Source organism: Cervus canadensis, chromosome 13 (assembly GCF_019320065.1).
Source record: "Cervus canadensis isolate Bull #8, Minnesota chromosome 13, ASM1932006v1, whole genome shotgun sequence".
In the NCBI taxonomy this organism is placed as follows: domain Eukaryota; kingdom Metazoa; phylum Chordata; class Mammalia; order Artiodactyla; family Cervidae; genus Cervus; species Cervus canadensis.
The window spans coordinates 14,606,823-14,631,329 of NC_057398.1; the positions used below are offsets into that span (position 1 = coordinate 14,606,823).

The 24,507-nt window shown below is 46.6% G+C and overlaps 1 protein-coding gene across 1 annotated transcript in view; it reads right to left on the minus strand.

Annotated features, from left to right (window-relative positions):
• Positions 1–10,057: 10,057 nt before the first annotated feature.
• C13H1orf21 (chromosome 13 C1orf21 homolog) overlaps positions 10,058–24,507 on the minus strand; it is a 237,799-nt gene continuing 223,349 nt past the window's right edge. Inside the window, exon 6 of the mRNA XM_043484883.1 lies at positions 10,058–11,541. Coding sequence (XP_043340818.1) covers positions 11,503–11,541 — 39 coding nt within the window. The 3' untranslated portion in view covers positions 10,058–11,502. The remainder of the gene's footprint in view (positions 11,542–24,507) is intronic.

The following is a 24,507-nucleotide window of genomic DNA, read 5'->3' on the forward strand; positions in this document are numbered from 1 at the left end:
GAGTGGGTTGTTGTGTCCTCCTCCAGGGGATCTTCCTGACCCAGGGGTCGAACCCATGTCTCTTATGTCTCCTGTATTGGCAGGTGGGTTCTTGACCACTAGGGCCACCTGGGAAGTATAGGGTGAAGCCTGGGCTAAGAGCAGTGGCTGATGGAAGCTGGGTTCTGTCAGAGAGTGGGTAACATGACATGAATCTAGAAAGTTAAAGCTTCATGCTCCCTACCAGTTGACTTCGAGCTTTAGGGATGGGAAGGGTGAGTGGGCAGTGGCAGGTGACTGTGGCCGGGAGGCCACATCATGAGGAGAAACGTTATCCCCTAGGGCCATCCCTGGGCCAGGCTGAGTGTGCAGTGCTCACAGCTGGGCCCCGTGGTCTCATTTTCCTCCAGTTTGCTGAGCGCTGAGATGCTATCAAATCAGTCTTCCTCTCCCCTCCACCACTCACGTGGCACTTCCCGCCACTCCTGCTTCCAAGTAGGAGAACTCTAGGCAAACCACGCACAGGCTTCAGTCCCGCTGTGATGGGTGGGCCGGACCCTGACGTCACCTACAAGAGCTCGGGGGAGCAGACACGAGCGGTGGTCTAGCATCTTCTCTGCAGCTTGACGCCTCTGTGACTCGAGCTTATGGGAAGCTCCCAAAGTTCCCTATTGGGGGTACCGGGAACCAGCGGGTGTATGTGTATGGGGAGCAGTGGGGACTGGGATGAGGTTAGGAAGCCCCTCAAGCTTGGAAAAGACCTTGATGCTGGGAAAGATTGAGGGCAGGAGGAAAAGGGGGGTGACAGAGGATGAGACGGTTGAGATGGGAGAAAAAGGCTGATTGTTTTTGAAAGAACAAGCTTGGGTCCCAGGCTTACTCTGGGCAGACACTTAGGCTTTTGTGGTGTCTGACAGCCCATAAAACTCAGCAGTGAATCTGAGCTCCCAGCCCCACTTGCTGTCAGGAGAAAGTCTGGTATGGTTATCAACTCCTTCCCCTGGGCTGGCAGACCCCCGCTCCCTCTCCCTTCACCATTCCCACCCTTATTCTCACCACAAAACCATCAGGAAATCATGAAGAAAATGTTTTCTAGAGCCAGGGAGAAGCGTGGAGAGAGGCTGGTGGGGCTGGCTGACCAGATCAATGCTTGTCAGGGGTGAACAGGTTGATGCCACAGGGAGGACAGAGCCAAGAAAATTTGCTTGTGGCTTCACACTCTGAGATTGTGTGTACATGTGCACTTCTCTCTGGTAGATCCTGGAAGGTGAGCGTGTGGGAGAGTCAATTGTTTTTGGCCTCCAGAATGTGCTAGATAGTCATGGAGTTTGAGAGTGGGGCATGAGAGAGACTCACACCTCATGAGGTACATACCTCATTTTCATACTGTTCCTTAAATCTTCCCACCCCTGTTCCTCTTCTTGGGAGACCCCAGAGCCTGGCATCCATCATGTAAATAGCAGATGTCAACTGAATGGAGTACCTTCGGAAAGTGAGTGGTTGTTTACTAAGCGTTTACTATGGGATCTTCTCAGATCAAACCTTTGAGAAAAGTGTAAGGTAAGCAGGTTCAGGAAGGTTAAATAACTTGTCCAAGGTCTCACATCTAGGAGTGTGTGTGTGTGTGTGTGTGTGTGGTGGAGGGGGAGGGATGCACAAAAGATTTGAAAGGCTCACGGCATCATTTTTTATCATTGTTCATTTTTTCAGCTTCATCAAATCTATGACGTTCTGAATTTGCAGAGGGGACAGTGAGGCTCTGAATTTGCAGACGCTGACTGTCCCTGAAAACTGAAAGCGATGGAAACAAGGTTGGGGGCTTTCCAAGTGGGTGCTTGGCATGGCACATTCCCTGTAAACACAGAAGAACCTGAACGTCTGTACATACAATCGGGAAGAGGACAAAAGAGTGGAGGGACAGGAAGACCCCAAGAGCTTTTGTAGACCACAGCCTCGTCCCTGAGACCCAGGAAAACAGAAAGGCACAGAAAAGAACCGAGTCAGGTCAACTGTTAAAAATTATTTAATAGAAAGTCCAATGTCAAAATGTAACAATAAACAAAAATACACATGTATAAATATGTATATATAATTAGACCTGTACACTTTCTCAGACCCTTTTCAAATGAAACAGAAGCATCATCACATCTGGGTGGTCAAATCAAAAATAATATTCAAGCGACGTGGACCCACTGGTGCTGTGGGGAATCATAGTACTGCTGAAGCACTTGGAGGGGTCAAAGAATGTCAGTCGAGCGAGTTGGGGATATTGCCAAATGTCCTTTTCTGGAGACCCAGAGAGGGAAGATGAGCAACCCCACTGCTCTGTACAGTGTATCTGATCTTCTCTTAGCACCTACAGCCACTACTGTCTAGGAACAGTTCTCCTATTGGACGGAATTTTGAACTCTCGAAGCTTCTGTGGTTTGAGAGCTTGCTTGCCCTATCTCCCAGACTAGAAGCTCCTGGGCGGGTTTGCTTCAAGACCTTCCTATTCTGCAGGTCTGTGAGTGCCAACACAGGGTTTGGGAAAGCGTGCCATCAGGGTGTGCTGATTTGCTCTTAAAATAGTGGTGTCCACAGTGGCTGTGCACCTAGGAGGGGGCACCCAAACCCTCAGGGGTTCAGAGAGAAAAGACTAGAACCTCTTGTCTATAATATTTTTTATCTTATTCTTTAAAAATTTCTATGCTGTGTACTTAAAAAAATGTGCCTAATATATTAGTAGAGGAGTATATGAATATATACTTTAAATAAATTAATAAACATACGGGGGGGTGCATCTTGCAAGGTTTTTGCTGATAGGCATGTGTGGTCCAAAGAGATGGGCACCCACTGCTTTACAGAATCCGTGTGCACGGGGAGCCTGGGGAGGCTGCCCTGCTGGGCGCTCATGCCCCTCTGAGAAGCTTTTGCAGGTGCCCACAAAAGCAAAGCCTCAAGATTATCTCCCAGACCTGAATAAGAACTGAGGTCTCCTGGTCCCGCTGCTCGATTTTCCTTAAATGTTAAGGCCTTATCCTCAAGAAAACACAGATGCCCCTGGGAACAGCACAGACACAGCCTTTGACCCTGGCAAGGAAGCCTTTTGATCTCTGCCCAGTGATGGAGAGGGCACTGGACCAGGGCAGACAATGGGCAGAGGATGCCCGAAGGCAGACCTGGCCAGATTCCATGACCACACCCCCGCTCAGGGGACCTTCTAGGCCTTCACTTTAAAGCAGGTGTATTTGAGGCCAAACGCTCTGTCAGTTTCCAGCATCGTGATGACCACAGGCTGAATTCTCATCAAAACGCCTAGGCGGCTGTGAAATTCGCGTGGGAACCACAAGACACAGAATTAGAAAATTCCTCTGCAAGGAGCCAGAGGAATATCTGGGAAAAGAGTAGGTGTGTGAGCTACAGTCTTTCTGAGAGTCCAGAAGGCTGGTGAACATGCCAGCCTGCAGCCAGGACAGCAGCTGTGGGGTTTGTGCCAAGAAGGTGAGTCCCAAGCAGCCCTTAGGGCTCTTGGGGATCCCCGGGCAGAAGACCTGAGCCACTTAGCTAGGAAAACTGCCTTCAGCCCCCAACGCCCTCAGCTTCCCAAGGAAATGATGCTACCTGCTGTGGCCTTTTCTTGAGTTTCTAGAAACCATTCTCTCCCACAGCTAGTGTTTGGATGCATCTAATTCTTTTTCTTCTCCTTCTAACAATTTGTCTGGGGGGCAAGGGAAAGAGAAATCCAATGCTCTGAGCTCTAAAGAGGTTCTTTGGAAAGCCTAAAAGGCACCTGGAGTTGTCTGCACAGAGAGATCCTGCTGTCTCTGAGCCCCCAGGGGGGGCCTCCCCGCCCCCATGAGGCTCATGGCTGCTGTTCGGGCTGGCAGGTATTTTCCACGTGCATACAGTCTATCTGTGCTCTTGTGTCTTGTTTGAATTTCCCTTTCTTTGGCAGGACACAGGTGCACACCACAGACACAGCGGAGGCTTGGCCACCAGGTGGGACCCAACCCAGGGAAAGGCTGTCCCAGGGAGGCTGCCTGCGGGTAGAATGAATGAAGGCCTCATGCCCAGGGTGGGGAAATCCTTGGCGGCTTCCCACGTATTTATCTTTGGGTGTACCCTCATCCTGAGCTCTAGGCCAGCCAGTTCCCAGGAGGTATTTTTAGTCTGGGTGGCTCTACAAGACAGGTCAGGATGACCTAGAGCTGTCCCCTGTATGTCTCTAAATCCAGCCCGGGGTAAAGCCCTTGAGAGCAAACAGCTCTGGGGGAGAGGACCAGGAGCTGGGGCAGGGATGGAGGATACACGGGAATAAATCATCTCAGGAAGCATCTGTGCCCTTCCATGGTGAGGACGGGACTCCTGGTCCCGACCGGGACCACACTTACCTCTCTGGTGGCCTCAGAAGTGGGCTTCAGAGAGCCAAGCACCACCCACAGCCGCCTTATGCCCCCGGGGCGGGGTCCCTGGCTGCCTTGCCTGCGTCTCCTCTCCGTCCTCAGCTCCCACTCCAGCTGCTTCTGTGCCTGAGGCCCTGACCACCCACGCTGGCCAGTCTTTCGCCTGTGTTCCATGCTGTCCCCTCAGCCTGAAGGCCCTCTGCGGTGCTTTCCCTCAGGCCTCTGACACACTCAGGCTTTGAAGTCCCTTCTTTTGGGACGCCCCCGGTTTGAAAAGCTGGGCGGATGCCCCTCTGAGATGCTCCCTCGGCACCCCGTAGGAATTTCCTGCAGCACCGCCTCCCACACTGTCTTCCCCACTAATGATGGGCTCCTCGCGGGCGGGAGCTGGGTTTGGGTCATCCGTGTACTGCTGGCGATTAGCTCAGTGCCTGGAGCTAATAATGAGATGCTCCAAATGATCTGTTAAATAACTGAGTCCTCGACACTGGGGAGTGAGTGAGTGAAAGTCGCTTAGTCGTGTCCGACTCTTTGCGACCCCATGGACTATACAGTCCATGGAATTCTCTAGGCCAGAATACTGGAGTGGGCAGCCTTTCCCGTCTCCAGAGGATCTTCCCAACCCAGGGATCGAACCCAGGTCTTCCACATTACAGGAGGATTCTTTACTAGTTGAGCCACCAGGGAAACTCACCAGGGAAGGCAATGCCAAAAATGCTACATCTGGGCCAACCTGGATGAAGGGGCCCAACCCCACTCCCCGTGCTGTCGTGTCCCAGTAGAGCTGGTGACATGCTGCAGTTGGGGCCACGCTGGCTGAGTGGGAGAGTGGAAGCGCTGGGGGATTCGCCTGGGCCTGGCCCGTGTGCCGTATTGCCCAAAGTTGGAAAGACTGCTAATCAGAGTCCAGGTGGGGGAGCCCAGGTGAGTGAAAGATGCTAATGGCAGGCATCAGGGCACAGAGGGGGCGCAAGGCCAGACACCAGCAGACTTCCATCCTCCTATTTGGGTCTCACTCAGACTTTGGAGAGTGTGATCACTAGCTTTTCCTAGTTTGGTATTATTATAATTATACTCATGATTTCTTAGACGTTATCTTAGAGATTATACAAAGCCAAATGCAGCTCTTCTTGAAGTACTTAAATGATAAAGTATGTATTTTTTCTCCATGTATCTTTCTGTGGCGTGTATATGAGTGTGTTAGGAAATTGATCCAAATTTAGAGTCCTAATAAAGCAGCTGCCTGATTCTGCTCCAGGAAAATCGATACAAAAATTCAAAAATGAATTTGCGTCTCGCTCTGAATGGAAAAGCTGGCTTGTAATCGAAACTTCCCTTGCTCATTTGACTGTCAAGGGAGAAGGCTGTCTGAAGATCTGGACTGAAAAGGCAGAAACCAGGGGCTGTTCAATCACTTCTGGGTCCAAGCCCAGTGGTCTCCAACGTTCTAGAGCTATTTTTCAACCCGAGGGACCCTAAGGCAGTTTTGGCCGAGTTCGAGTTTGTGGTGTTCATGTTTACTGCCTCTAAGTCTTACTCAATCAGATGCATAAGCCTTGGGCTAAAAATAACCCCTGAAAAGGAAAGAAGGGAGCGTTCAGAGAAGATAGGGAAGACAGTATTAGAATAGGGCCTTTGGTTTAGGGGTGAGTCTTGCTAAATTAAAGCGATTTTTCTCTGGCTTCCAAGAGATAAGAGTCAGTTCCGACACCATCTTAAAGCATTTTGACAGTTACCATGTTAGAAAGAGGCGGGAATCTTGGGGACAGTTTTCATGAGAAAACAGGACATAGCATCCCCTTGACACAAGGAAACTCTTTTGATTCTTTCAAGCTAAGAAAGTGAGGGTGGAGGCAGGTCCCCTCTAGGCAGCACCTTTAACAGTTGCTATGGAGACATGAATCATCTTCTTCAGAGGTTGTTGTGCCTTTAGAAGCAACGAGAGGAACTCCGGGGAATTCTCAGACTCTCCTGACCTTGGAACAAATTATTTAAATGCCTATCCAAGTCACTACATGACCATCTAAAACATTTAAGGTCTTGAAAGAGATTCACATCTAGTTTCAATGCTTACACCAGCCTGGGAAACACAGAGCTCCTAGTCCAAAGATCAAAAAGAGACGTCAAACCCTAGCCCACAAGAAAGAATTTCAAGTTAATGGTCTAGGCATTGCCCTTCCTCCACCTTTGGAGATCAGGTTCTCTTAAACTTCTCAGAAGGTTAAGGCTTTTTACTTTCTTCAAAGGACGCATTCTGGGATGAAACAAGACTTGGGACCCAGGAAAGAAATCAGGGCACTCAAAAGCCTGTTCTGGCCACATCGGATGCCTAACTGTAGACAACGGCCTTCTTTTCCAGATGCTGAAAGTATTCCAAGGAGAGAGAGATGTGTCTAAAACCCCAAAGCCTTTTCCTTCCAGGCACAAACACCCTGCTAGCCTCTCCTGGTTTGTTGTCGCTCATCAGATATGGGAAGGCCGAGAAAACACTCCCCCAGGGGAAACCATGCTGGTGATGAGCCCAGGAAAGACTCTGGAAGAGGGAGATGCCCCCAAAGGGTTGTTTTCACAGTGTTACGTTGCAAAGGGCATAATAATAATAAAATTTTTGGAAAAGCACTTGAATGACATCTTTCCTTCTTTCAACATGGGCATTTATGTTGGATGGATGCATTCTACACTTATGATACACTACTCAGAACATGGGGGTAACTGATTCACTTCCCAGGATTATTGTGACAAGACAGTTATAAAAATGCCTAGCACAGTATCTGGCACAGAGTGAGTATAAATAATAAATGTTAGTTCCTTTTCCTCTTTCCCTAAGATTAGATTAGATCCCAGGTAAGGTACAAGAGTCTTCTGAAAAGCATGGCGTAAGTAGTGAGCCCATCCTAAGGTTTCTCACAAAAGTAAATCTATTTACCCACAAACCTCATGTTCTTCCATGGCATTTCACTCTCTTCCAGAGACAAACAAAAAAGTGACTGAAGTCAAGGGCATTTTCTCCCCTTGGAAAAACATGTCCATTCATTGGCAAAGGCAATTCATAGAACTTATCCATGAAATTCCAAAGGTCGATGGCAGGGACCTGGGCTGTGTGGAAGCTGACTGCCTCACCCGGCTTCACACAAGCGCCTGGGGTGGAGAGAGGGGCAGGGAGAGGTGTCCAGTAATCCCCCTGTGTCACTGAGAAGCCGCCTTCCAGCTTCGAGCCACCTTTTCATTATCTCCTCTCTCCCTGACCAGGTCTTATTCTTCTACTAGGGTTTTAAGCAACTTAGCAAAAAGTTTAATTTCTGAGCGGTACAAAGAAATAAAGCTCTGAGTGCATCTTCCAGGGGAAAGCAGATTTTATGTAAAATTATACAGTGTAATCTGATATTTGTTTTTTTTTTTTTTTTAAATGATGGAGTTGGGAGGAGGGAGACAGCCGATTGTTTTGCCTGTCATAAAAAATACATGAGTCCCAGAGTCCAAGAATCAGAGTCCGTATTTTCCTAGATTAAGAATTTGATAATTTTTCTTCCCATCAAACTGACATATTTAACTGAGTTTCTTTTCTAAAACCAGTAGACATGGAAACGCTCTTTTAAATTCTTGCCGATGTCTAAGCAGGACTTGTCATCAATATGCCAAGGGGCCTCATAGGCTACTGAGGTAAACTGCATAAGAGGTATAATTTCTGCTCTTAGCAGGCTTAGGGGAGAAGCTGGCCCTAAGAGAGAAGTCTCAATGAAACTGGGAGGACAAAGTTGTAAGTCAAACTGGGACCGAGAGGGGGCGCCATCATCCCTGGGCCCGCTCCTGGGGGCTGGGCTTGCGAGCCTGCGGGAGCCTCGACACGGAGGTGGAGGAGGCTGGCACGCACAGAGGCTAAAGAACCGAGGTTGCTCCTCAGTCTGGGCATCAGAGCCCGCCTCAGACCCTGGGCGCTGCAGACTCGGAGAGAGAGACCTATCTCCCAGCAGGCCGGGGGGGCGGCCGCTGCTGTGTCTGAGGGCTGACCTAGTTTTCTGTCCCCAGACTTTGTACCTTCTTTGTCCCTAAATAGACCATAACACCGCCCTGGGCTCCAGCCCGGGGCTCGCAGGCATCACTGAGGTTTAAAAGCCTCTTTTTAAGCTCCTCAGCCGGTAACAAACACGCATTCAATTATGACAGCAGTACTCCGTGATCCCGAATCTCCGCCAACCAAAAGAAAGCTACGCACAGACTCCTGAACTTTTACAATTGGACAGCTCAGAGCACAGAGGGCGTGAGTAATCCCGCAGTAAATCTTGCCGACAGTCCGCCCTGCCCACTGGCCGCTAAACAGCTGGATCCTGCATCGCACCCGGCCCACGCCATTCCCTCGACCTGCTCTGTCCTAAATGCTCCTGGGTCCATCTCTCATCCTTTGTCTACCTCCCTCCGCCAGGCCCTTTCCCTCCCTCCCTCCCAGAGGCCTCAGAGATAACAGCCAGCAGAAGCACTAGCTTTCAGATTATTCTTTCATTGTATCTGAGACAATGTGCTTAACAGGTTCAGATACACAGGGGGGTGTGGGGGGGCGGGGGGAAGAAAGGCAACAGGTTTTTGCGTTAGACCTTTTCAGAAGGCATAAAAAATCAAATACAAACACAGATCACTTGACAATTTTATGATTAAAACCGACAAATGGAAAACAGTTTTGAGTGTTGCTAACATAATCAAGCATTTCATGCCAACCAGCTCAGCTGCCCCGTTTCTCAGATCTAAGTGTACCACGCGTGTTGCAGGTGAAATCACTTTTGCACATCAGCGAGGTAGCCAGTGTTAAACCTGGAGGACAGAACCCAGGTGAAAAACCACTGGTTCACAGAAACGACACTTGAAACCCTCAAAAATTAGATTCCAAGGGACACGTGGTTCTGTGTATGTGTGTATCATGTCAAAATGTTAAATGTGACCAGAAGAAAAATGATGTGAGCATGTTTTATCTCGGTTGAAGGTGGTGGTTTTCTGGGAAGACGCTATCCGAGACACCAAATGGAAGGCGTTCAGTGTCTGCTTCATTCTTGCTTGATAAGAGCAAGGGATCTCGGGAAAAGGTCATTCTCGGAATAGTGAGCAAGTCTCCGGTGCACAAGTTTGAGGTGGGGCTCAGCAGTTCGTTTACAGTTGAGGAAAACTATTTTAGTCACTTGGCCAAAAAAACCATACAAAGGGAGGGGATGCAAAACCCTAGGCGACTTGAACTCTCCCTGCATTTTTTTCTGCTTGAAGCAGGATAAAAAGCCTGAAATTTTGGCTGCGTCTCTATTTATGTAACAACCACAGCTGCTCCCCAAAATAGCTGCCGCTGCCGGCGGAAAGAAGGAAGGGCTTTTGTTGCTAACGTTTCAGTCCGTTTTCTCTAGTGCCTGACTGAGTTTCCTTCCCCTCATGTTTGGTGTGTGCTCTGGGTCCAAAAGGAGATAAGGAATTTCTCCCTGGACACATTAGTGGTGCCATCAGCGATATGGATGGATTTTCAAGTCAAGGCTCATCTTTGCAGCGAGATGACACTAAGCTTCCTAGTCTAGTAGGTGGCAGGTAATCTCTTGACCACCCAGAACGTATTAACTACCCAGCTTCGGAGGGCAGTACAGTGGCTGATAGTGAGGCCTTCTGTGTTCATAACTCCACAAAGAGAAACATACAGTGCTTTTTCTGTGTTTTATTTGTGTGTGTGTGTGTGTGTGTGTGTGTGTGTGTGTGTGTGGGTGGGTGGAACAAATCCAAACCTGGACTGCTGGCGTGGCATTGAACAGGGTGCCCTCCCCCAAAAGTAACAAAGAGAACTCTCGTCAAAGCTATCGGACATGTTAAAAAAATACAAAAGTTATTTTCTCCTTTTGATTGCTATTTACTTGTGACAACATGTGTTAAAAATATTACTTCTGTCTTTGAGAAGAGATCATTCTCTTCATAGAATATGGAAAAATAAACTCTACCAAACCCACAGTTCACGTTCCCCACTACGGCCCGGGGCTTTGGCTTTCGCATCTCTGAAAATCATCACCAGTGTCAATGGGATACTATGTTTTCCAGGCGGCAAAGGCTTTTCACTGCACCATCCAGCGCTGCCAACAAGAGAATAGCAGTGGCAAGGCCCACGTGACATCTCGAAGGGAGAGGATTAGGAAGTAGGGTGGTCTATTTGCTGACAAAGTGAAAGGTAACGGGGTGGTTTCAGGCCCTCCTAACAAGCCGCGGGGTGTCCCCTCATCACCTCTGACCACTGCCAGCACTGCGCTCGCGTGGCGGGTGGTACATGGGATGGTAGGGAGCCATCAAGGTGCCATTGCTAGGAGGACTCAGCTTCCGCACCCAGGATCATCATAAAACATTGAGCTGGATGAATGGGAGAAGACAAGGATACATAAAAACAGTAAAATGTTTATTTTCTTAGAAAAAAAAGTGGGCAAGAGGGATTCAAAATGATTGTGATCACACTTCCGTCTGCATCTGAGCAAAACTGATATTGCAAGCTTGATCTTTGATTAAGAGACCCAGGAAATGAAACCACCTGCTGCCCGCTCCTATGTCACTTCCAGGAGTCATGTCATGACATGCTTTGAATTGATAATAGCGTCTCTACTTCTTCTTAGCAGAGAAACTAGGCTTGCCATAGCAACCATCCCATCTCCAAAGCGCAACAATGCCAGTGAGAAGCAAGGCTCTGGACTGCTGGGGGAGGCAGGGAGGAGGGAGGGGGGAAGGAGGTGCTTGTCTTAGAAGCAGAACCAGTCTAGAACAGAAGTTGGATATCTGAGTTCACCACTACCTCATCTTTTAGAAAATACGTTGGAGAGCATCTGTAAAACCAACAGTATCTTTAAGGTGAAATTGCAGAATTTTGCTGCAGACCTGGACACTGAGAGAAGTGAAAAGTTGCAACAAGTTTTAACTAGCAGCAACAAAGAAAGTTCGATAACAGTTTTTGTTTGTTTTTAGCAATATTCCTTTGCAAGTTCATTAAGAAACACTGTAATTTAATGGGGCATACGATACGGAACGATCTTCTTTTGCTATAGTGCTGTTCGCTGAAGAGAACCGACCTTTGCAAAGATTTCAACTGGGGTGTAACCTATTTACACAGTAGTAGCTCCCGGTTTGAGTGGTAGGATTGGTGCTATGTGATATCTTCTTCTTCCGAACAGTAATCTCGACCCTTGAGAGGAAAAGAAAAGAATAAGATGTGAATGAGAAGTTCAAAGCAGAGCTTGAGATAGTTACCTGCAACTCATCTTCTCAGTTTATGTCTCCCTGCAGTGAAACCCAGGCTTCTTCAGTGACTGCTGGGCACCAGGTAACTACACCAGGTAAATACACAAAAGTCATAAATACACATTGGCCAACTTGTAAACTGTATATACCTCATTGCTTTCAAGTTTTAGTAAGCTTCTAATAAGCCTTTGTTTTGTATTGGTAGGGCTTCCCTGATAGCTCAGTTGGTAAAGAATCCACCTGCAATGCAGGAGACCCCAGTTCTTGATTCCTGGGTTGGGAAGATCCCCCAGAGAAGGGATAGGCTACCCACTCCAGTATTCCTGGGTTTCCCTTGTGGCTCAGCTGGTAAAGAATCTGTCTGCAATGCAGATTCGATCCCTGGGTTGGGAAGATCCCCTGGAGAAGGGAAAGGCTACCCACTCTGGTATTCTGGCCTAGAGAATTCCACAGACTATATAAGTCCATGGTCGCAAAGAGTCAGACACGACTGAGTGACTTTCACTTTCACTCTTCACTTTGTATTGGTAAGGATTTATATTACACTAGGCACAGCCAAGACTCGCCTTTCACCACATAATCACCAAATGGATGATCCATTCAGGAGACCAGTTTGTCATGAACAGGAGAAAACAAAATGAACAGTGAACAAGACCCTTTCTCCTAGGGCCAGGGCTGCTAGCATTCCACAGCTGCATCTCCACAGAACTTAGACAAAACAGGTTACTTGAAGGCTTAAGAACTACATCCAGTTGTTACTTTTGAACATATATTGTCATCTCCCCAGCAGGGTATATACTCTACGAAGGCACAGTTAGGTCTGGGATTTAAGTTCCACATGTCCCGTCACTGACTGTCTTGGTCAAAGCACACAGGTCTGTGATCTGTAATCCCTCACAGAGCATGGGAACAAGTCTCTGCCCTGCCTGTCTCACAGATAAGGATTTTGTATAAAGTCACATATCTATACTATTTATATCTTTGACCACTTCCTTTCTTTCTTTAAAGGAAAAAAAAAAAGAGGAATGTATTGGAAAGATACAAGGGTAGCCCAAAGAACAAGAGGCTCAGTAACCAAGGTTGGGAGGGATACATGTGGGATGACATGGACGTTGCCTCCTGAGAGAGGCTATTAATGTGACCGAGTTCCAGTTACTTTCAGCCTGTGTCTCTGTTTGTTGTTTCCGATTTCCTGGAGTGACAATCGTACTGACTCAACAGGACTTAGCCCTTGACCCCTGGATCACAGCGGTGTAAACAGCTAAGATCATGCGATGCTCAAATTTGGTGAGTACGTGTTGGGTACCATATTTAGCACTTTTCAAGTACCAATGTGGTGGCTTATTCTGCCACCACAGCCCTAGGTCTTATGTACCGTCCCCTCTCCCATTTCTCAGATGAGAACAACAAAGCCCAGAGATGCCCAGAAGTTTTCCAAAGTCATAAAGCTTTTACCCAACATCCAGTCTCTGGCAGGTCATGCATACATCTTTAACTTTCTTATAGGTGGTAGTTGGGGTTTGGTCTCTGCAAACATCCTGTGCTAATATCTAGGGTTTTGTATACGTGATCATAGGCCACGTCTTCTTTTCAACAGAAGTGGGAGCCGTGTCCTGACTGTCTAAAGTGCTTCTCATCCAAGCCTCCCCGTGACCTAGACAAGGATGGGAGAAACGTGGGGAGGGGCTTGACCATGGCTAGGGGCCAGGGCTTAGCAGCAGTGGGGAGAGATGGAGCTCTTTCATTTAATTAAATTATTAGTATTATTTTGGCTGTACTGTGTGGTATATAGGATCTTAGTTCCCTAACTAGGGATCGAACCCATGCCCCCTGCATTGGGAACTCAGAATCTTAACCACTGGACCACCAGGGAAGTCCCAACCTCTTTCTTTTAAAATACATTTTTCAATTTGTGGGGGAAACAAGTTCCTTTAAAAATGAAACTTTCTAAATACCTACAAAAAATAAAAATTTCTAAATTATCTAATAATTAGAAAAATTTCTAAATTTTCTAAATAATGATTTCTAAATAAGTCTAAATAGACTTATTCCTAAACATAGCTCAAACATAAAGAAAATAATAAGTTTGCATACAACTATTTCTCAAATGCATGGTTTGTTTCTTGTCACAACATCTGTTTGGAAGTAGCTCACATTCTCTTAATATTTCAGCATCATCATAGTGCACAACTGTACCACTTGGCTGGGTGGTCATCCTGGCTTTGTGACACTAGCTCTGGGATCCTGATCACAATATCTCCCTGCGTCTCACTTTCCTCATTTGTGAAACAAAGGTAACAACGGTACCAACTTCACCTGGCTTCTGAAGATTAAATGAGTTAACAATAGAGTGATTCAGTCCTGCCTGGCACATAATTTTATACATGTGGTATGTGTCGCACACAAATATACACGCGTGTTTGATAAATAAGGAAGTTTTCCCACATGACGAAGTCTTCAGGGCCCGTGAATGCATGAGGGTGGCCTGTCCCCATGCTAACTGGCCCCAGATGGCTTGTTCTCTTTGGATGATTCACCAGTGAGCAGACTTTTGGTTTCTTCTATTACACTACCAATTCTCACCCTTGCTCCTGGCAGAGTTTTTGAACCTGGTGTCATCTCTAGGCTTGTTCTACTCGCTGTATAAAAACGTCTCCTGGGCAAGGTGACCAATCCCGACAAAAGAAGTGTGCACTCGGCAGTCTTCTTCCCGACCCCTCCCTGGTGAGACTGCCCCAGCAGATGCCAGCTGCTGTCTTGGCCCCAACCGCCCTGGAGACACTCCCCGGGCCACACGACGGGGAGCTAGGGAGTCCTCATGGACCCTGAACGTGGGGGGTTTATTCTCCATTGTGGGAAATGGGACACACCCACATCAATCAGAAACAACTCACCGGGCTCAGAGAGTAGACCTGTGGGTGGGTGCTGGGTGGGTGGAGGGGAAATGTGGGCTTGTGGCGTTTCCATGGAGGTTTTATTAGGGAAGGAAAGATGACTTTCCCCGTGTATATGTGGACACATACACTGCCATGTGACACTGGGCACATCACTGGGCTTCGACACCCTGGGGATAATCACGGTCTCTGTCTCACTGGGTTGTGATCAGGATCAAATGGGAAAAATATAGTACCTAGCAGGTGGTCAGTAACTGTCAGCTGCTTCTATGATTACTACTGTTGCTGCTGAAACCCGTGTTTGTTCAGGCCACGGCAAGATATCAGGGACCACCTTCCTTGTGACTGATGGGGGGTGTGAACTGTTGTCACAAATGGTAATCTGCCAGGTGTCGGGGAACCCTTCCTCCCACCTCAGTCTTATACCCCAGATGGACCAGAACTCCAATAAAGCTTCTATGGCAGACACCTAGGTCCCATCCCTTCTTACAAAGCCTTAGAGCAAAGGCCCAGCCGGCCAATGTGGGGTTCAGAGGGCACCTCATCCACAAGGAAGGACTTGGATGCAATGATAGACAGACAGACAGACATACAGACACACACACACACACACACACATGAACTAGTGTACTCAACGATAAAGCAGTCTCCAACTCTGTAGAGTTACAGGGTTATGCAGAGGGAATGTTTCAGACCCTCCAGGATTACTGTTACCATAAGAAAGTGCCCTCTTTTAAGGGGTAGGAGGAAAAAAGGATTATTATGTGATTACATGAAATCATGTATGTGAAATTTTGAAAATTGTAAAGCACTTGAGAATTGAAAGAATCTAACATTCTATACTTAGGTTGGCTTAAAGCTTAACATTCAGAAAACTAAGATCATGGCATCTGGTCCCATCACCTCATGGGAAATAGATGGGGAAACAGTGGAAACAGTGTCAGACTTTATTTTTTTGGGCTCCAAAATCACTGCAGATGGTGACTGCAACCATGAAATTAAAAGACACTTACTTCTTGGAAGGAAAGTTATGACCAACCTAGATAGCATATTAAAAAGCAGAGACATTACTTTGCCAACAAAGGTCCATCTGGTCAAGGCTATGGTTTTTACAGTGGTCATGTATGGATGTGAGAGTTGGACTGTGAAGAAAGTTGAGCGCCGAAAAATTAATGCTTTTGAACTGTGGTGTTGGAGAAGACTCTTGAAGGTCCCTTGGCCTGCAAGGAGATCCAACCAGTCCATCCTAAAGGAGACCAGGCCTGGGTGTTCATTGGAAGGACTGATGCTGAAGCTGAAACTCCAATACTTTGGCCACCTCATGTGAAGAGTTGACTCATTGAAAAAGACCCTGATGCTGGGAGGGATTGGGGGCAGGAGGAGAAGGGGACGACAGAGGATGAGATGGTTGGATGGCGTCACCAACGCGATGGGCATGAGTTTGAGTAAACTCCGGGAGTTGGTGGTGGACAGGGAGGCCTGGCGTGCTGCGATTCATGGGGTCGCAAAGAATCGGACACTACTGAGTGACTGAACTGAACTGAACATTCTATACAAAAAAGAATGTGCCCCCTTTTGAGGGACAAATCTCTGTAAACCCTCTGTGTCAACCCCGAACAGCAACTTTCATTTTCCAAGCATTTGCTTCTCTGAAATTATTATTATGACTGTGAGAAGGAGAAAAAAAATTGCATCAGCCGCCTTACAGACACTATTTCATTGGTGATTCACACCAACCCTGCAAAGTAGGTAGGAGTCCCATGCCTGTTACTTGTGGGAAAATCTCAGCGAAGACCAGAACAGGGCTAATCCTTGCCTCTTTTGTTAATGATTACAGTGAACGGATGATTAAATTCAAATCAGTTTTATTTTTGTTATTTTCACCTGTCAGCAGTTCTGAGAACCAATTATTTTATGAATAGAAAACTTGAAAATCAAAAATGTGGAGAGTAAGCATTCCCATATGGCCAAGTGTCATTTTAAGGGGAACCTGAGAAAACTTATGGAGGCAGCCCCATCTCAGCATCACATGGGACCCCACCTACCCACTGGCTCTACCGGGCAAAATAGGGAGGCTTGTTACTGTAACGTGACTTCACGTCTCACTTGAAGTTTGAAGTTTTAAAGAACTGTGCTAAAGAGGGAACCTTAAAACCTTCAGCCGTGGAAGGCAGGAAGCAGGAGTGAGCTGGGTGTGGGAGCTTCACAGCAATTCTCTCAGCCTGAAGCATGCCCTTTCCCCTCAAAGGGACGACAAAATGGAAGTCTTTGTAGAGATGCTTTATGCAGCCAGAATTAGGGGCTGTTAGACACAATTCCTCCCTTGTGCAAAGGACACACAGAAAGCTACAGAGAGCCAGGTCCCCACGATGCCCCCACAAGCGTGAAGAATGGAAACTCACGATGATGCTGACAAGGAGGGGCTGTTTGAAGAAGCAGAGGGGCACTGTGGTGCAGACTCAAAAAAATCTTAGGAGGTTTTGCCTACCGTGGCTCAGATGGTAAAGAATCTGCCTTCAGTGCAGGAGACCCAGGTTCGATCCCTGGGTCGGGAGGATCCTGTGGAGAAGGGAATGGCTACCCACTCCAGTATTCTTGCCTGGAGAATTCCATGGACAGAGGAGCCTGGTGGGCTACAGTCCATGGGGTTGCAAAAAGTCAGACACGGCTGAGCGACTAACACTTTCCCTGACCACACCCTTACTCCGTGTAGTTTCCATGTCCTCTTCAATTGTATGCATGATTTTCTTGGAAACTGGAAGTTTATGTCAACTCCTACATTTCTAAGGTTCTAGGATAAGGATTTTCTACTTGTTGAAAGGTCTAGACTTACAATTAACAATACTGCAGTGCAGTGAAGGAAAGGGCATTGCCATGATGTTATATTCTGCTAGTTTAAAGAGGACCAGCTCAGAGAGCAACTTCAAATAAAGGAATTATTCCTTCTAAGTGCCTACTGTACTTTTTCTCTTCAAGTTAAGTAGGCAAATAGGCTAGGGCTGGCAGTCAAGTTTCCGGTGTGAGTTTATCACAGAAGTCTCTAGTGCTTCTCTATAGACATGTGTGCATTGGCCTAATCTGCACGCACTAAGCATGTAACAGACAGCTGTGAACTGAGTATTTCCCCAGTGGGGCAGTCTGGACCGAGATGAACGTTCCCGAGAAGAAGCAGTGAGCGTGTTTTCCCATCTGTAAAATGGGGACAGGAGGACCTAGCTTGCAGTGCTGTTGTGAGACTTAGTAGTCATTACACACAGGTGATCAGCAAAGCCTGGCACATGGGAATTAATAAATTATAGCTCTTATGATGATACTGAAAAATGAGATCAACAGATCCAACTGTTAATAAACTGACTATGTGAGAAATTGGGCTCACCACTGGATCACTTCTCTGCATTCAGGGCCTCACACAAGTGATGCCTCCGGGCCTGGGTGCTTGTCCTTCCTTCCCCTTCCTGGCTGACTCCTCCTGCCCTCAGCCCTCACCCTATCCATTACTTTGCATTGTCTAGACCTCTGCTCAAATGTCACCTCATTGTCTTCACTGAGCTCGTAATATAAAACAGCTCTTCTTACTCTGCTTCATTTTTACTTACCAGTTCAGTTTAGTCACTCAGTTGTGTCCGACTCTTTGAGACCCCATGAACCGCAGCACGCCAGGCCTCCCTGTCCATCACCAACTCCCGGAGTCCACCCAAACCCGTATCCACTGAATCGGTGATGCCATCCAACCATCTCATCCTCTTGTCGTCCCCTTCTCCTCCTGCCCTCAATCTTTCCCAGCATCAGGGTCTTTTCAAATGAGTCAGCTCTTCGCATCACGTGGCCAGAGTAGTGGAGTTTCAGCTTCAACATCAGTCCTTCCAATGAACACCCAGGACTGATCTCCTTTAGGATGGACTGGTTGGATCTCCTTGCAGTCCAAGGGACCTTCAAGAGTCTTTTCCAACACCACAGTTCAAAAGCATCAATTGATGAATTGATTTTTACTTATATTACCTATCTTTACCTGACATTATAAATATATGAATTTGTTTCTTTACTGACTGTCTTTCCCTTGAATAGAAGTATCCAGTGGCAGAAACTGTTTTCTGCACTGCTGCATCCCCAGAGCTTAGACGAGCGCCACTGACATATTAAATGCTCAATAAAATTTGTTGAATAAATGAAAGCAAGCACAGTATCTAGAGAGATCTGAGATTCTGGAGTTGGAAGGGGACATGGAGGTCTTCCTCTCTGAACTGGCACCTAACACGGAACAGACCTCCAGTGACCACATTATGGGCGGGGAGCCTCCTCTTTTTCACTAGAAAATGTCAGATACTTTCCGAAGCTGCCCATGAAAGTGTTCAAGAGCTGAGTCCAAATGCTGCCTCCCTGTAACTCCCACAGAAAGGCATACTTGGGGCCTTAGCAACAGGAGGCTAGGTCCACCCAGACTGAGAGCATCCCCTGGTCTATTACCTGCGAGTAACAAGGTTTCCTCCCAGGTCTCCCTCTCTTGCATATGTGTCAGTTTCCTCATTCTCTAAGTGCACCCATCAAAAAAAATCACTGGCACAGAACCAGATAACCTTGTAATACGGCCTAAAATAGGTAAGAATTAAGTATTTGACAAAGGAGGTCACCAGAAGTGACAGATTCCAAGAGAAATGATGTGTTAATTCTTAACAAGACAAAACAGAACATAAAACTGAACTTCTGTCAAAGCTCTTGAGAGGGAAATAACTCTTAGCCTCAAAGGCATGGACAAAGATCACAAAGAAAAATAAAAAGATGGACATATTTGATCACGTAAAAATGAACCTTTGCATATATCAAAAAAAGAATAAAATAAAAAGGCAAACCTCAGTGGAGAAAATACCAGCAGCATATAATATGTAAATGACAAGTTATATGAGAAGCTCATACCAATAAAAAATTAACTTAAGAGGATCTCAGTAAGAGGGAAGAGCACAAGTGGAAATTCATTCAGAACAAATAAAGTCTGTAAACACACAAATAAAAAAATGGTCTGTTTCAGTCGTCAAAAAATACAAAGGAAAACAATTAGATACTATTTAAAAATTCTTGAGAGTGCACAATGAAATGCAACTCTACAGCCTTGTAAAATGGTATGGCTGCTTTGGAAAATAGTTTGTAATATGTATAATGAGTCATAAAATTGTTCATACCCTTATTACAGCAATCATTTCTATTGTTAATTAATAGCAATGATAAAATCCTAGATACATGTTTTTAAAAATATACAGATTGGTTTCCCTGGGGCTGGAGGTCGGAAAGGGGACTGGCTGTAAGCAGGCAGGAGGGATCTTACTGATGTGATGGAAATGTTCTAAAAGTGATGTTCTAAAAGTGATGGAAATGTTCTAAAAGTACTGATGGTCACACAGTGTGGTAAACTTACTAAAAATCAAAGGGCTTCCCTGGCGGCTCAGACCGTAGAGTCTGCCTGCAGTTTGGGAGACCCGAGTTTGATCCCTTGGTTGGGAAGATCCCCTGGAGGAGGGCATGGCAACCCACTCCAGTATTCTTGTCTCGAGAATCCCCATGGATGGAGAAGCCTGATGGGCTACAGTCCATGTGGTCGCAGAGTCGGACACGACTGAGCAACTAAACACAGCCCAGCAAGAGAAGGCGGAGGAGGAGGGAGTCTGAGAGCGGAGCCCCCGCCTTCACTTAGGAGCTACCGAGTCTTACGATCATGTTCCGACATCACCAAGAGCTTTAAGGAGACTTGGTCTTTTTCCCTCTTGGTGGTCCTTCCATCCCACCACCATGCCTTATAGAAACTGTAGCCCAAATGTTTGTTTCCCTTACTACAGGGTGCAGAACAGAGCATGTCTCTTATTCATCTTTGGATTTTATCTTGCTGATAAAGTGAAAGACTTTACTGGGAAGGGACACCTGGGGAGAGCAGCAGAGTAAGGGAACCTAGGAGGACTGCACTCTCATCTTTGTCTTTTTGAACAGTTAATGGAATCCTTGCGCAGGTCAGAGAAGTTTGCTTTAACAAGACTTATTTTTGTATGGAAGCACACATTGTTAGGGCTTCCCTGGTAGCTCCTATGGTAAAGAATCTGCCTGCAGAGCAGGACACCCTGATTTGATTCTTGGGTTGGGAAGACCCTCTGGAGGAGGGCATGGCAACCCACTCCAGTATTCTTGCCTGGAGAATCCCATGGACAGAGGAGCCTGGCGGGCTACAGTCCAAGGGGTCACAGAGAGTTGGACGTGATTGTAGCGACTTGGCATAGCATAGCCCATGCGTTGTTAAGCTCATCATAAAGCAGGCTACCTGACAAATGAAGAATTCCTCATCCTCTCCCCATACCTCTCTGAAGGACACTGGGAACCTCTGTAGGTTTCCAGCCTGTGCATTATGTTAACTCTCTTACTCCTGCCTGCTTCCTTTACATGATTCATCTTCCTCCTCTCTCTTCCTAATCGTGGGCTTACTGAGTTTCTGTTTCTTGACTCAGTCATCCTTCTTAAGAAGCCTTCTACCCTGCACGGGGGGATGGTCTGGCTTTCTGGGCACTAAAGAACGTCTTGATTAACGAAACACAATTGCCCCAGCTGTATTCTGGTGCAGAATTTAATGGGTCATCCTGATTCTCTGTCCATCAAACACCTTTTCCCACCAACATTTTCCCATGTATCACCATCTAGCAGCAACTTTGATTCTAAGTTTCTGTGGGAATCTTGACATTTAAGCTCCGTCCTTGAACCAAGAATACAGGGCCATGAAAGCTGCATTCCACAGCTTGAGCATCTGTGAACTACCAGCCAGAATCCAGAACAAAGATGATGCAGAGGAGACGGGAAAACGGCGAAAAAGTGAAATGAAGGACACCTCCAGGGGCTGCTGTTCCCTCCTCCTCCTATAGGGCTGTGGGCCAGGAGTAAATGCCTCACCCCCATCTCTTCCTTGGGGCTGCAAGTGTCAGAGCCTCTTCAACCAGGGAGTGTTTCAGCAGCATTTTCGTTTACAGCCTAACAGCAATTTATAACAAGTTTTGAGGTAATGCTGGAGAAAAGCAGACATAATTAGCTGCGCTGTTGAGGTCTCCTCCCCCGGCTTATTTCATTAGAAAAATCAATCGAGGCATTAATGGCCATGCCTGTTTCTAATGAGCTTTATTCTAATTAGACTCGTGCATTGTTGTTATTTCAGTTGGAAAAAGATCTTGTTAGTAATGAATGGGAGGAGTATGACAGCCTCTGACTGTTTCTTTGACCATATATAGGAATGATTACCATAATAACAAGCACAGTGACAAGAATCTTAGTAGACTGACCTTTTCATTTCCAAGAGAGAATGTATTAACCTAACAGCTTTAAAACCCCCATGAAGTATTTATTGGGCTTCCCAGGAGGCTCAGTGGTAAAGAAACCACCTGCCAATGCAGAAGACTCAGAGACTCGGGTTTGATCCCTGGGTCAGGAAGATCCCCTGAAATGGCAACCCACTCCAGTATTCCTGTCTGGGAAATCCTAAGATCAGAGGAACCTGGTGGGTTACAGTCCACGGGGTCACAAAGAGTTGGACATGACTCTTTGGAGCGATTGAGCAAGCACGCATGAAGTGTTTCTTAAACCCGGATCTTCATTCTACTGGCAAAAAGAAGATTTTAGAAGCTGTAAGGGACCTATTTCTCAAGTTTTGTTGGATGTCGGCACTCAGGTGACTTCAATGATGTTCCTTTCCTCATGAGGAGGTGAGCAGGACTAAGGACAGAAAAGCAAGGATACAGAACTTGGGATGCCATGTCTCTGGGCCATGTCTTAAACCAGGGTTTGGAGACTTTCTCTGTGAAGGGCCAAACAGTAAATACTCTAGGCTTTGCATTCCAAAGGGTCTCTGATGCAACTCTACTGCAGCTATAAGCATGAAGGCAGCCATGAATGTAAAAGAAGATAAAAGTAAAAGAAAGAGCATGGTTGTGTCCCAATAAAACTTTATTTGTTAGACACTGAAGTTGAAATTTCACATAATGTTTCACATATCAGAAAATATTATTCTGCATTTTGTTTCCCTCAACCATTTAAACACATAAAAACCATGCTTGTCTGGCAGGCTAGATTTGGCTCATGGGCTGTTTTCTGCCCACTCTTGTCACAGAAAATACAATTATCATCAGTGGGTTCAGAGGCCCTCTTCCTAAGAGCTCAAACGGCAGATATGATTTTCATCTTAAGAATGATTTCTCTCCAGATGGGGCCAGACTTCTCCAAAAGGCCATTTTATAAAATTGTTCTTATTTTATAAGTAAGAAAACCATCAATCAAAATTGAAATTGAAATTAAAAAAATTTCTTGGAACCTCATCTTCCTAATAAATCAGAATGCTTTCAAGTTTCACTTTAATCTCTGACCATATGTGTGCCATTTTTATATAGTTTCAGTCCTATGATAGATACAATTAAAATTTTTTTTCACTTAATATTATAAAAATTTCCTCTGTTATACCTGATTCCTCACAATGATAAAATAAAACACTATAAAAGTTTGTGGTATTTTTGCATAAGATTTCCAGGTCACTTGATGGATTTAATTCAAAGAGATGTCTTCAATTAGTCTATTCTCAGGTATTAAAAAAAGTTAAGATTTCAATACCACCCCCTTGCCCCTCTCCAGGAGAATGTACTTGGTGGACTGGAGCCTCATGGGTTCCCCCTGGGATTCACTTCCTGTAGGACACGAAGCCTCATACGTCTCCTTTAAGACTCACTTCCTTCAGGACAATGGCTTTAGTAAGTCTGGGATTTCAACCCATATGCCTTAAAAATTTTTGTTTTATTTATTTATTTATTTGACTGTACTGGGTCTTAGCTGCAGCACATGGGGTCTTCTATCTCTGTTGAGGCATGCAGAATCTTTAGTTGTAGTATGGCACGTGGAATCTAGATCCTGACCAGGGATAGAACCTCCCTGCATTGGGAGCAGAGCCTTAGCCATTGGGCCCCTATATGCCTCTTGAAAAAGATGTGCCTTCCAGGCAAACTTTAGAGCTCTTTGTTCTGAAAAAATTGCTCATAGCCTAGAATTTGTTTTGAACATGGCTAGAGGTTTGGGGAGCTACGCACACACCTCCTTTCCTTATAGTTTTTAGCTGAGAGCAGCTGGTCAATGAGAATCAGAGTTCTTGATGGATTAGAGGAACCAGCAACCTCTCCTCATCCCGTCGCCTACCTCCTGTTCCCCACCAAGGCCTAACGGATGGTGACTGGCCCACCCAGTCACAGATGGAGAGAGTGGACAATGTGGGGTTTGCCCGTCTTCCTGCTCCATGGGCTAGCCAACCAGAGACAGGAGAGTGGGACAAGCTGGTTCCTTTCCTTCCTCCCGATAAAGGTGAGGAAAGGCATAGGAGGCAGAATTGCTTTCAGAATAGGAAGCACATGCATTTGGCCAGGAAGAGGGCTGCAGCTACGGATGGGCAGTCCCCACCCGCAGAAGGCACCGGGCAGTGAACGAGCCAGATGTGAGGGAGAGAAGGCCCGGAGCGTGGTGAGGAGCGGGTGTCCTGGGCCTGCGGCTGGGGAGAACACTTTCTAACCCAGGCCTTCTGCTAGGTTCGAGGGAAACAAACACGAACGAGATCCAGTGTTCATCCTTAGGGTGCCGTCTATGTAATGCTTCAAGTCCTTTTCGAGATTCTTAAATAAAACATGAGCAGTTACAGAGGTTGGCACTCTCCTCTCTGTGTCCCCGAGTGTTCTCTGCAAGGCTAAAGCCATGTCCCTGGCTGCTAAAGGCGAAGAGTGGAAAAGCCATGGGGAGGAAGGGAAACGGACAGCCGAGGAAGAGGATGGGAAGGAGAAGCCAAAAGGGAACACGGCAAGAAAGCCACTTGAGCCTGAGTCACTGTCTCCCTGCTGAGTGGCTTCTCGGGCTGCCTTCCCTTGCACGCCCAGCAAAATGGCACCGTTCACCAGCTGTGCCCCGTGTTGCCGCTGAGTTCAGAGCACTGTCAGCCTCCCCGCATTCATAAAAACGGCATGGCTCTGTCT